We start from the raw sequence: 14,900 nt of genomic DNA on the forward strand, positions 1-14,900 counted from the left end.
CTCCAAAACTGAACTTTTCTCATTTCTAGTTATAAATACTAGTTCTACCTGTCATTCTGACTCTAATCTGTTAAATTTTGAATCAAACTAATTACTGTAACTAATTCAAAATGAACTAAGAAGCAATAACAACAACAAAAGGAAAGCCCCACATGAATAAAACGCATACACACAAAAACAAAAACTAAAAAAGGGTACTTCAGAAGCGAATCAAGGTTTTATTTCAAGCCACAATTAAGTTAATATACCAAACTTTTCGTTTTTATCATGGCTAAAGGACAAATAATTTATTCGAAATTATCCCTCACTCCTCTATGCTTGCTCTTATAGTGTATGTAATTAATACATCTAACTGGAAATTGGTAGGTCCGTGATTCGAATCCTTGCAAAGGCTTTTGAGCTTTTAAGCCTAACTATAGAAGACTTACGGAAAATTAATAAGTTTAATGTGTTGGCCATCCACTTTGCGGCTTCGCAACGATGCTGTTCCACGAGTAATCAGATCTCTCATTTGTCATTCACGCGCAATTTTTTGGAGGGGATTTTATTATTTTAGGAATTTAGAGGAGTTTGCATATCCGATAAGGAGTAAACTCTCTAATTTTTTTCTCCTTTTTCAATTAAACTAATACGTTGCTTTTAACAAAGCAAAAGATTTGAAAGTAGTTTATATAGTTCAGATTTTTAATAATATCCTTAACTGATATAAATCACTCTGCATATAATTGCGGTTTATAATATAACTATATGTTCAGAAGTCAAACAACAAAAATCAGCGTTATACGTACAAAATTTTCACAGGACTAGTTTCGATGGTTTTACCGAACCATCATCTTCAGCTGCAAAACCGCAAATGAACAAGATAGGAAATAATGTTTAGATAAGATAAGAAAGCCTGGACAAGAATAAGCAAGTGGCGCCATCTGTTGGCGAAACCAGAACTAAAACATAATTTCTCTAAAAGCCGAAGGCAAATTTGGATTGGAATTAGGATCGTTAACTAGAACAGAAAGATTTTTATGAATGTGAAATGCCTCTAGAAAATCCAGTTCTCCAATGGAAGATGTTTTTTGAATAATTTTGGCAGCAGAAAAATTGAAAGTGTGATTTTCGGACCAGCAATGTTGAGCAATAGAAGACTTCTGTGTTTCCTTTTTCTAACATATGCCTCATGTTCTTTGACGCGAAATTTTATGGCTCTCTTAGTTTGGCCAATGTAAATTAAACCACACTGGCAAGGAATCCTATAAATACCCCAGGAATTCATATCCGGAATGGGGTCCTTGAGTATAGAAGTTGGAATTTTATTGATGGGAGAATAAACAACCCGAAAGTTAAATTTCTGCAAAATATGTGCAACTTTATAGCTAATTGATGGAAAGAAGGGAATGACAACAGAATTTTTATAATCTCCTAAAATAAGAGTGTGGCTTTTAGTGTGTTCAGATGAGAATTTCTTAACTGCTTGATTAATAATGTTGGGTGAAAAGCCCCTGTCAGTAGCTATTGCTTTTAAATAATTTAGTTCTTCATCAAGGGCTAGTTTGGAGGAGCAAACTTGAAGAGCACGGAAAACATAGGAATAAAATGAAGCTAACTTTTGTTTAGTCGGATGACATGATTTAAAGTGTGGTGGAAGGCAAACCGATGAAGGTTTACGGTAAACTGTAGTACTGAAGTTGGATGTGTTACGTGTGACTAGAATGTCGAGAAACGGGAGAGAATTGCAAGTCTCAAGTTCAAAAGTGAACTGAATAGCAGGATCAATAGAATTCATTGTTGAAAGAACTTTATTTAAATCATCTTTATTACCTTCAAACAGGGTAAAAGTATCGTCTACGTAGCGGAACCATGCCGGGAAGTTTAAAGTTTCAAACAATTTTGATTCATAATAATGCATGTAGATATCAGCCAGGATGGGACTGAGGGGGCTTCCCATGGCTAATCCCTCAGTTTGCTTGTAATAATTATTTTGGAAAACAAAATGTGTTTGTTTCAAACAGAGTTGAGTGAGAGAAATTAGCTCCTCAATTTCGATGCAAGAGAAATGAAATTCGCGAAGTCTGGTTTCTAGACATCTTAATGCACCCTGCACTGGGACATTGGTGAATAATGATTTTATATCAAAAGAAACCATGAGTAAATTACTAGGAGAAATGTTTTTAACCTTTTTTACAAACTCTATTGAATTTTTTATGGTGTAAATGTTATTGTCTAATAGAGTGGAAAATCTAGAAACTAGATATTTAGCTAAAGGATACGAGGAAGTACCTAAATTTGATACAATAGGGCGGAAAGGAATACCACTTTTATGAATTTTGGGAAGAGCATATAATCTGGCACAATTCGCAACAGATGGGATAAGCGAATGTTTTAAGTTGCTTGAAATGATTTGCGAAGATTTGATCGCAGTTTTTATTTTGGATAAGTCCGAAGGTGAAGGATCTTTAGGGATCGGATTATATGGTCCTTCGTTTAAGAGTTTAGTGACACCATCGATGTAAGTGTTCTTATCCATGACGACTATCTGGCCACCTTTGTCGGCCTTTGAAATGATAATATCCGGGTTAGAATGAATTTCGCGCATTGTAGCTCTTTCTCTCGCAGTTAGATTTGGTTTCAAAGGTTTATTATTGAATTTCACATTATGAGCGATAAGATGCCTAATCATTTCTTTCTGTGAATCTGAAACTTTACTGAACTTGAAAGCTTTTTCGATAGGAGCCAAAATCTTTGGAATCGAGGTTTTACAGGTTTGTGAGAAGTTAAAATTATATTTTAGAATTCTCTCTTGTTCTTCTGAAAGACTAACATTAGAAATATTAACTATTGGCTTGATGTTTACAATGGGAAGATTTTTTGAACTACTTGAACTGGAAGACTGTAAAAGAAGTTTTTCGAATTTAACTGCAAGGGTGTTTTTATGACGGTTAACTGCATTCTCCGTTCTAGACCAAGACTTTTGTTCAAGGGCAGTGAATTTTGGATATGATTTAGCGAGTTCCAGATGAAGCTTATAGAGTTCATTTTCAATTTTGGACAATTGTTGACGTGTATCCCTTATCACGGACCGAAGTAAGGCAAGCTTGCAATTTAACAGAATTCTTGAAAACTGCGATCTACCTAAAAAATAAAAACTGTCTAAAAAATAAAAACTGCGATCAAATCTTCGCAAATCATTTCAAGCAACTTAAAACATTCGCTTATCCCATCTGTTGCGAATTGTGCCAGATTATATGCTCTTCCCAAAATTCATAAAAGTGGTATTCCTTTCCGCCCTATTGTATCAAATTTAGGTACTGCCTCGTATCCATTAGCTAAATATTTAGTTTCTAGATTTTCCACTCTATTAGACAATAACATTTACACCATAAAAAATTCAATAGAGTTTGTAAAAAAGGTTAAAAACATTTCTCCTCGTAATTTACTCATGGTTTCTTTTGATGTAAAATCATTATTCACCAATGTCCCAGTGGAGGGTGCACTAAGATGTCTAGAAACCAGACTTCGCGAATTTCATTTCTTTTGCATCGAAATTGATGAGCTAATTTCTCTCACTCAACTCTGTCTGAAACAAACACATTTTGTTTTCCAAAATAAATATTACAAGCAAACTGAGGGATTAGCCATGGGAAGCCCCCTCAGTCCCATCCTGGCTGATATCTACATGCATTATTATGAATCAAAATTGTTTGAAACTTTAAACTTCCCGGCATGGTTCCGCTACGTAGACGATACTTTTACCCTGTTTGAAGGTAATAAAGATGATTTAAATAGAGTTCTTTCAACAATGAATTCTATTGATCCTGCTATTCAGTTCACTTTTGAACTTGAGACTTGCAATTCTCTCCCGTTTCTCGACATTCTAGTCACACGTAACACATCCAACTTCAGTACTACAGTTTACCGTAAACCTTCATCGGTTTGCCTTCCACCACACTTTAAATCATGTCATCCGACTAAACAAAAGTTAGCTTCATTTCATTCCTATGTTTTCCGTGCTCTTCAAGTTTGCTCCTCCAAACTAGCCCTTGATGAAGAACTAAATTATTTAAAAGCAATAGCTATTGACAGGGGCTTTTCACCCAACATTATTAATCAAGCAGTTAAAAAATTCTCATCTCAACACACTAAAAGCCACACTCTTATTTTAGGAGATTATAAAAATTCTGTTGTCATTCCCTTCTTTCCATCAATTAGCTATAAAGTTGCACATATTTTGCAGAAATTTAACTTTCGGGTTCTTTACTCTCCCATCAATAAAATTCCAACTTCTATACTCAAGGACCCCATTCCGGATATGAATTCCTGGGGTATTTATAGGATTCCTTGCCAGTGCGGTTTAATGTACATTGGCCAAACTAAGAGAGCCTTAAAATTTCGCGTCAAAGAACATGAGGCATATGTTAGAAAAAAGGAAACACAGAAGTCTTCTGTTGCTCAACATTGTTGGTCCGAAAATCACACTTTCAATTTTTCTGCTGCCAAAATTATTCAAAAAACATCTTCCATTGGAGAACTGGATTTTCTAGAGGCATTTCACATTCATAAAAATCTTTCTGTTCTAGTTAACGATCCTAATTCCAATCCAAATTTGCCTTCGGCTTTTAGAGAAATTATGTTTTAGTTCTGGTTTCGCCAACAGATGGCGCCACTTGCTTATTCTTGTCCAGGCTTTCTTATCTTATCTAATCATTATTTCCTATCTTTTTCATTTGCGGTTTTGCAGCTGAAGATGATGGTTCGGTAAAACCATCGAAACTAGTCCTGTGAAAATTTTGTAAATTAACGCTGATTTTTGTTGTTTGACTTCTGAATTAATATGTATTTTTGTAAGCTTTTCATCATAACTGTGATAAATAAAATATTTTTATAACATCATGTTTTTACGTAATAATTAGGGAGCCGCCGAAAGATTAGTTTTATCAGCGGTACATAAATGCAAAATGAATTAGAATATGAAAGTTACCCGAAATGCAGAGATACGTGGTGTATTAGTAGAAAATGGGCTAAAAGTATTCCTATGCATGGAGGCAGAAGTCTTGCTTTTAGATTGCTGACGAAACCCAGGGTGTTAAAAAAGTATCTCTATGATTAAAAATAAATATTTTTAACCATCAGATTCATTGTGATTTTGTTACATTTGGGTTTGCATGTAATCACATTTTTCATATGCAGAATCCTTTCTTCTCATAAAGCCCTATCATTCTTTTAAATTTCACTTATCCCCCGAATGAGGCTGATTATTTTATCACAAATGATAACTTTTGTCAGTGTAATTTATGCGAATATTATAAGTTATTATGATATATATAAATATATCATTATAACTCACTGAAAATAGTTCCTCCAATGAAATGTGTAACTCTTCCTAAGGAGAATTTCTACTAATAATAATAACAGAATATTACAATGCTTCAATGGTTTTGCTTACGTAGTAAGGAATGCTTCTTATATTCACTATCCTCTGGCCTCTTTCGCCCACCAGCGACCGAGAGGCAGTAAAACGGCCGAACACTGGCAAATCGATCCGGGTACACATCATAGTGAACGAGCTTACTGCATGGGATGTTTTGTGGCTTTCTCCATGTGTATTGTGAATACTAGCCAGTTCCTTTAAAAAATCCTCCCCGAAGGAATCCATTATCGTAAACCCTCGAGTGCTTTGCTATAATCTAAATAATCCAAATCCACTGGTTCTTTTCAATTAGATTTTATCCATGGAACGAAAACATTTCGATTCGAAAACATTTGATAGAGTTTACTTTTTATCATGCATGAAGTTTTCTGATACTGCTCAAGAAGGTCTTTATAGATATATATGTAAGAGTAAATATATAAAGAAAGAAATTTAGAACCAATTTTTCACAAAGATAAAGAATTGAAATTAAAAAATATTATGTTCTTCTTTATAATTTTTTTTGTGTATGATGTAAGAGTATTACATCAGCAAATATTACATCAGAATATGAAGATATATATCTTTTGTTATTTTATTGATTGGCATTGTTCGGTGTGGGGGGTTAGAGGTGCTGAATGCCTTATTTTCGGGCGACAGAGCATACTCTGGAGAAGATATGCATTCCCCTTTTTACGGATGCAGTATTGGTGACGCCCTATTGTAACTCCTGGGCAATATTCTTAGTGAAAAGACGGCTAAATGGCTAACGGGTTTAGCAATTTTTAACACAGCTTAATGCGCAAGTGTCTGGTTATTGGGAGGAGGAATTATTTTCTTGAATAATTTTATAATATTTTTAAATATAGTTTAACAGAGTTATTAATCTTCAAAGAATTATGTACTTTCCTTTCGAGTAACGAAAGATAAACTTTACTCTTTCAATATTAAATTATCTTAGATGTGTTTCATAAAAAATTAACAAGAAACAGACTGTGAACTCAGTGCTAATAAATTTTCCTCTTAATGCAAGGATTCCAAAAGTTGAAAATAGTAGTAGACGTGACTGTAGTGCGTTGAATAGTCGGCAATGATATCGTTGGGGCGGTTCGGGCCTGGCAAAGAATCATCCTATCTTGCCTTGCATTTGTGTTCCTTGGCTTTCCAGAGCCTTCATTTCGTCAGCAATTTCCTTGTAGCAACCATTGCTGCCAACATTTTTGCACAGCAGTGTCTGTACGCTGCAGATGGCGGCCTATTGCTCTGTATGAACACATAGCTTCACGCAGCCCCGTAATGCGACCACGTTCCAAGTCGTTTAGTTAGTTGTCTGTAAGGTCTTCGATATCGTTGTAATGGCATCTTTAGTTGCTTCTTTATGGAATTACGATGGCAGCAACAAAATAAAAAAAAATCCGCCTCTGTTACTGGTTTTATACTTTGCAAATTGCGCACTAGAAATGCGCTCTATGATCGCAATTCCTGTTTATTTGCCTTGAAACTTTGATCATTTGCATGTTCGATCAAGGTTTTTTTGCATACGAAATTTCGTCACGATCGCAAAAGTCCTTCTTGGTGCTTCGATTTTTTTGCAAAAGAGTGTATATATATATATATATATGAGTGTATGCTCTCGCGCTCGAATTCTTAGAACAAGGCAGGTAAAATTAGTGGCTGCGAACTGATCTGTTCTAAATGAAATGTAGATTGTTATCAAATCAAGCCAAATTGCAAATTTACATTTGAAATTGCAGGTTAAAATAGTCCATGGGCTAATTTCTGTGATTCATTGCAAACTAATAATAGTAAATAAAAATGTTACAAGCTCTTTATTAAAAACTTGAAAAATATGAGGGTTCATAAAAATGCACGAATAATATTGCCTCCTTTAATATCTGTTTCTGCATATGAAATTCATATCTTTATATTTCTGATAAGTGTGAAAGACCAATAATATGTATAAACACCTGATAATAAACAAAACTGATTAAATCATCTGATGTCCGAAAAACATCATATAGATCATAAATGACCCAAACAGTTGATAGTCTGGGTCTCAGTGCTGGTATAACTTCTAATCAGAAGAAGTAGGAAAGTTCGAATGGAATAATTTTTTTGCTGCTAAAATAATCATCCGAAAAATCTTCTTAGTTGGTGAATTAGATATCTTTGAAGCTTTTTATATGCACAATCTTTTTATATTAGTCAATGATTAAAATTTCAATCCATTTTTTAAACCCTAGTTCACACAACAGGCTTTGTTTCTTTTCACAGTTTTACTTTTCCCATTGTACAAGTTTTCGTGTTCAGCTACCAGTAAATTCTGGAAAATTTGTCACTCTGGCTTTCTGGATTGTTTTCGGGCCAATCTCTCGTTTACTTTCAGTTCAAGAAAACAATGATGTTGAATTACTGAAAGTATGTCTTCTAAAATAAAATATAAAAGTCTACATAAATCAATCTCTCTCTTTCTCTTTTTTTTTAAATTCAGAAAATAAGGTAATTAATAATCACATACGAACAGTTATTGTGTGTTCTCCAAACCTCATCATCAAAGCTACTAAAAATAAAAACATATCATTTCAAAACAAATTATGTAACTTCTAGCTTTGGCAGCTTAATTATTATCTTACCTGTAAGTATAAGCTTCGGAAAGAGCTAGTGCCTGCCATCTCAAAAGCAAATCCATCTGGAGATTCCATGACATATAAATGTGTAATTTCCAAACTTGTTTCGTCTTATTCTGTAAATACAGATTGAAATTCAGTTCGCAACAACTTTAATTAATGAAATAGTAAGCAATGAAATGAAATGAGATAGAAAAAATTATATGTACTAAGACTCCCGTAAAACCTAAATGTGTAAGAATAAGAGTAAAATACGTAAATCATGCAGACCTTTGATATACCACTTAATGTAAGAAAATATTTAGATGCATGGCTCACTTTGAAGGAAGCATTAAGAAACAATATGCTTTTATTGTGCTGTGCATTAGGTTGTAATATACTATCTAAACTAGAGCTCCTTAAAAGCTAGAATATTGAGAACTATGTAGCGACTATTATCTGAGTTTTTGAAGTGAAAGTAACAACTTCGGAGAAGGGTTTAATTACCCTTTATTCCAACTCAAAATATATTTACAGAAGACCCCTCTCGGGAGTAAAAGAAGCCTCCACTTGAGCTTTAACTCAAAATAGAAAATATGAAACTAAGCTAATGTTAATTAAAATTAACCATCCGAAGCTGCACAGGATCAAACTCGTGAAGTTCGGCCTTAATTAAGGTTAACCTGCGTTGGCTAGCACGCATGTATTAAGTGCGGCCATAGAATAGGAAACTTAAACTAAAAGCAACAACGTGACCGGAAGATAGAACACCCTTTTCCTAATGAAGTGACCCAGACATCAACCTAAATACTCGTTTGTACCTTATTTGCATAAAGCTTAATCCTAAAAACTCATTCTGGCAGGGAAACATAGGTGAGAAACTAGAAGGTAAAGGAAAGGCTTGCTTCAAAATAAAAACAACTGTTAAAAAAATAAAGTAAACCTCCCCCCCCTAAGGTGAAATGATTAATATAAATATTGTAAGTTTTTTATTTAAATAACCAGTTTTATTTAAACTTCCTTAGTTTCTTTTGATTTCTAATGCTTCAACTCTCTATTTTGTTTCCATAAAATTAGGCAAAACGTTGACGGAAATGATATAGACGAAAGAATTGGATACGTGATTAGCATTTATGCTGTCTAACGAGTGGAGGACAATTATGTTATAAATTACACAGGTTTTCGGTAAACAAAAGAAGACTGAAGTTACCTTGAGGTAGTTAAGCCTTAGATTAAGTGCAGTTTAAGTTTATGTTAGTGAGGTTATATAATGGCACTCCCATACCAATGGGTAATACTTTCCAAGAGTTACTACGGATACATGTTATGCTATATAAAGTGTTGCATACACCATTTTTAGTGCAATATATATATATGCGCAGTTTTATCGTCTTTATAAATGTCTTTAAATTTAAGAAATAAATTAGACGAATAAGACACTAAATAAAATATTAATAAAGTTTTCTGTGCACTATATTGCTTTATAAACTGTATTATTAAATAAAATAGTGTAAAATATGTTGCACACAGGAATATTTTTTTTCTTGTATTTATGAGAGTAAGGGATTTCGAAAGTTTACTTTAAACCGAATAAAAAAGTGTGAGAAATAAGGAAACGTAATTCCTGCACTGTATATAACAAAACTCCAGAGGTAAGAATCATTCATTTTGCTGGCCCTAATTGGCATGCTAGTAAGTAATTTTCAACTCCTTACTGCTACTGAAATTCACTGACTAGAGTAGTTAATCAAGTTTACTAGAATAGCGATGCTACAAGTGTTACTTTAAACACTTGTAACATGAATACTCTTACATTCTAGAGTCCTTATTATGGTAAATATATATTCGCTTAAGAGCAAGAGAGTAGCAACAATGCGTAGCTAATGAAAACAGGGTGAGTACTAGACGTAAGAATGAAAGAAAATTAAGAGCTTGAGAAGACAGTATTGGGCACTAACTAAACGCTGTATTTCAGCTGTGTTACGGACTGCTGTCAGCTGCTAACATTTTGAAATTTAAAAATTTTAAAATTAACGGCATGTCCTATCCCTCTTTCGCTCTGAAACTCAACTAAATGACTAAATAAACCCTCAGTTACTGAATCTTCGAATATTGGAGCATGACTGCAACTTGTGTCGGCCAGAATTCTAGGAACAAGCACCCCTTGATTTGTGTTATTTCAAAGATTCAAAAACTGTTTATTAATATTTGAAGCTCATTTACTTTTGCTCTGTAAGTCGCTAGTAGTTATCTGATTATTAACTTATGAAAATATGACAAATGAAGACCTACAGTGCAGCAGAACTGATGTAATTCACTGCAACATTTGATCTAAGAGGTTGTAATGTAATTGAAATTTCGGCTAAATTTAACATCGTAAGGCTGTCTTAGGGACCTTGACATTAAAATAAAGTCTCATTGCCTAGGTCACTAAAATATGGTATCCCGAATGAAAATTCAATTTTAAAATGTAAATATATTGCTTTATTAACATCTACAATTTATAAAAAGCAAGTTAAATCAAACTGGGATTCCGTATCCTGGTGACTAGAAAAAGGAACATCAAAAATAGATTATCCTACTAAAATTAGCCCGAAATCTTTAATCATATGATAACTTCACAACTTAAATGTTGCGATGGATTACGCCAGTTATGGTAGCATTAAGTGACTTCATTTCTTGTGTTTTAAAAATATGAAGTCAGAAGAATACAGATTGTAAGAAATATCTCATTAAAAATGAGAACTTAGGAAGAAACATTGTGTACAACCATGTATTGGTATATATATATATATAGAAACGCGGACTGCAAAGCATTTTTTTTGGGGGGGGGAAGTGGGAGATACATCTTACACCCAGCCTTCTTCATTCTATTCATTATTTTCCCTTCCCTTTAAAAACAGTCCAGGCAACGTGACAGGAATTTCGTAACTTCCTTAAAATTCTTATCTTTTTCAATGAATTCTTCAGATTACTTAATTAATCAGAACATATCAATTAGAACTCCTTTCTCGATTAGGCACTGAATAGCGTAAATGCTTCGCCACCCCAATTCTGGTACCTCATAGAAGTTGATCCAAGTAAAACAAGAGAAATCTTGCAGGCAGGAGCATATCCTGAGTTCTCTTAAAGAGTAAAACAAGAGAAATCTTGCAGGCAGGAGCATATCCTGAGTTCTCTTAAAGAGTAAAACAAAAGAAATCTTGCAGGCAGGAGCATATCCTGAGTTCTCTTAAAGAGCATGCTGCTGAGTACCAAATTTTGAAAAAAAAAATTATATTTATGAATGGAAGTTAGATTTACGTGTATTGTTTAAAGTTGGCTGTAATATTTGCGTATTGATATGCGAAATAATGAAATGCGCACATTAAAAATTAAAAATTTATTAGATTTACAGTATGATTCTCAACCGGTGGTACGTTGGTAGTACGCAAAATAATAAGGGGTACGTAAAGTAACAAACTATTTTTAACTATTAGTTTCTTTTGAAACTAATAGTTAAAAATAGTTTGTACTCCAACATCCTGTTTTTTTCTCTCGTAACACTCGTAACACTCGTAATTTTATGCGATCTGAGTTTTGTTCAAGGTCCATTCTCTCTCAGAGATTTAAACAAAATAATCCGTTTTCATTTTCACTTATATTCTTTTAGTATTTTAAAAAGCTTTTAAAAGGAGTAATATAAATAGATATTGTATGTAAAAGGAAATAAAAATAAGTTCCTATAAAGAGATAATAGTATCTCATTAATTCTTTTTGAGTTGATCGATTTATTAGCATGCCTGTACTTTATGCGTCTCAATTTCCGGACTCATACTGCTCTATTTTCAAATAGAATATTTTTTTTTTTACATCTATTTGCTGTCTCTGACAGCAGGTATTTTGTCTTCTTGTTGCTTTGTAGTCCTTACTTTTCTATGCGATTTGAGAATATCGTCGTTTGTTTTTAAAGAATTCGTAATATATATTGTGAACAAATAATAAAATAAGCCTAGATTTTCCAAATGGAGAAATGGCTATTATTGACTAAGCCGGAAAGTGATGATTCACAGGTGATAGATCCAGGACAATCTACTAACATTAAGAATATCGAAAAGAAAAACAAAGTTGTTCATTGAAAATCTAATGAAAGTTATTCATCATATTTATTCATATGGAGATGAAATGGTCTCTCATGCTCAGTGCGTTGTTTGCGGTGAACTATTATCCAACCAAAGTATAAAACCATCGTTTCTTAAAAGACATTTTGAATCTATAAATCTCAGTTTAAAGGATAAATCTGAAGAATATTTTAAGAAGACATTATCGGAGTTCAAAAATAGTAAACAAGTCATTAAAGGTTTTGTTACTTCAAGTGAAAAAGCTTTGGAAGTCAGTTTCCAAGTAAGCTAGTTCTAAGAATTGCCAAGATTGAACACTATTGAACTCACACTATTGGAGAAAAGCTTATATTACCAGCAGCTAAAGATATGGTTTTAACATTATTGAAAGAAAAAGAGGCTAATGAAATTAATAATATTCCGTTTTGAAATGATACAGTAAATCTACGAATTCAAGAAATGGCAAATTCCATAAAAGAGACATTTATTCAAAAAATAAAACACAGTGAGTATTTTGCATTATAATTGGATGAAAGTACGGATATAAAGAACTTTGTTCAATTATTAATTTACATACGATTCGAAGAAGATAAACGGATTGCCAAAGAGTATTTATTTTGTGAATCTCTTCATGATAGAGCAACTGCAAATAAAATTTTCAAAATAATTGGCAATTTTATGATTGAAAATGATAGTTCTTGGAATAGGTGCATTGCTGTATGCAGTGACGAAGCTCAGGCTTTAACAGGAAAATATACCGATGTTTTTTCTCGGGTAAGAAAAATAGGACCTGAAACTGAATTTACTTACTGCCTCCATTCATCGTGAAGCTTTAGCAGCCAAAGCAATCTCCGAAAACCTGAAACTCGTTTTGAATCAAGCCGTGAAAATTGTTAATTTTAGTAAAAGCGAAGCTAGAATATTTACGATTTTATGTCAAGAGATGGGCAGTGAACATGAAACGCTTTTGTTACATTCCAAAGAAAGGTGGTTATCCAGAGGCAAATTTTAAATCGTTTTTTTTTTACCTTCGATCAGAAATTAAAATTTTGATCTGTGATTCAAAATTTAAATTTCAAAAATGTTTATTTAGTGGATTATGATTGGCGCTTTTAGCATATTTAGCTGATATTTTTGGAAAGTTAAATGAATCAAATTTAGGATTACAAGTAAAAAGTGTTAAAGAGGTTACTATTGGAGGTAAAATAAATGTTATGATAAAAAAACTCGAGCAATCAAAGAGTTGGATAATAATATTTTTAAGCTTTTCACCACTTTCAGAAAGTTTTCTAACAGAAAATAATTTGAAAATAATAAAATTTAAAAAAAAAATTAAAAAAGAGCATCCAACATTAAAAATCATTTTTTTCCCTCATTAACAAATAATTTCAACATTTATTTTCCCGAGGATTATGAAGAAGATAATTGTATTAGAAACCCATTTTGTTCAAATGTACCTGAAATTTTATGTCGAGAAGGAAAAGAACAATTGACAGAAATTTCCTGTGATCGAACTCTTAACTGAAGATTTAAAAAATAATAAACTTGTTAACTTTTGGTTGAACCGGAAAAAATAATTTAAAGGCATTTCAAATAAGACTATTAAAATTTTATTGCTCTTTTTGTGCAACCTATTTGTGTGAACAAGGATTTTCTTCTATGTTATATTTAAAAAATAAATACAGAACAAATTTAAAAGCACATCCTAATTTGCGGTTAAAACTAAGTGAAATAAGACCAGGTACAAAGAAATTTGTCTAGGCTCAGATTTCGCACTAAGTTTTAGAATTATAAAATTAAAGTATTATAAATTTAAGTATAATTTTATAATATTTAAGTATTATAAAATTTAAGTATTATAACTTAAATTTTGATAATTAAAATGGTTATCAATTTTTAATCTAATATTTTTTACGTGCGCATATTTAGTAAAAATAGATAATAGGTTGTGCAAAAATATACTTTTTAATAGCTCTATGGATAAATTAAAAAATAATCATTGTAAAATGTAGTGGTGGTACTAAAGTTTTTAAGTTTTTGTTTAGGTGGTACGCGTTAGTCAAAAGGTTGAGAACCGCTCTTCTAGAGTCTTAATTCAGTTTTGGCTGATCAATTCATAACGCTCTATAATATATTTCCAAGCATAATCAGTAAATACATTATGTTAATCAGTTATTAATTCATTCTGGTGCCAGATAAAAGTTGGACACTGGTACAGTTAATGCTGATATTCGCAAAATCAGTGATTCGATCTTTTAAATTTCACTTATGCTACGAATAGTGATGGCATTTACATATGGTAATATTTACGTGCAAGTTTATTTTTAATCTCAAGAGGAAAATAGAGAATATTCGATTCAAACAATTCGTAGGCCTAGTCTTTGATATATTTAATAAAATTTCGGATAAACTGGAATTAGAAGAAGAAAATTCTCGGTGTTCAGAAAGTTCGCAGATTCGGCCTTATCATTGGAATCAAACTTTTCGCTTAATTTTTTGGATATATTACAGTCTCACAATGCAGCTAGTTTATTTCACAACTTTCAGTACACATTCTGTTTGGAGTATTTTTTTTTTTTTTTTTTGTTTTGTTTTGTTTTTGGTGTGTTGTGTGTGTGTATTGGCTTTTTGTGACTACTGACTGTGCTTTTTAATTGAAATAAACTATGAAACCTTATTTTTCTTTATATGGTATCCATATGGTTTTTTCACTGCAAATTGTAAAATAATTTAGTTCAAGCAATACAGAATATCCATGTTAAATTGTGCCTATATTTTCTATTTTTACTTAAATTA

General features: G+C 32.5%; 1 protein-coding gene across 3 annotated transcripts in view; it reads right to left on the reverse strand.

Annotated features, from left to right (window-relative positions):
* Nucleotides 1-14,900, reverse strand: part of LOC118181427 (uncharacterized) — an 83,629-nt gene that overhangs the window by 55,360 nt on the left and 13,369 nt on the right. For all 3 annotated transcript variants that reach the window (XM_085808750.1, XM_085808752.1, XM_085808751.1), the window contains exon 2: nt 8,032-8,141. In XM_085808750.1, coding sequence (XP_085664876.1) covers nt 8,032-8,100 — 69 coding nt within the window. In that variant the 5' untranslated portion in view covers nt 8,101-8,141. The remainder of the gene's footprint in view (nt 1-8,031; nt 8,142-14,900) is intronic.

The sequence above is a fragment of the Stegodyphus dumicola genome, chromosome X2, assembly GCF_044657685.1.
Source record: "Stegodyphus dumicola isolate Sdum_Otavi_A_Nest chromosome X2, ASM4465768v1".
NCBI lineage: Eukaryota > Metazoa > Arthropoda > Arachnida > Araneae > Eresidae > Stegodyphus > Stegodyphus dumicola.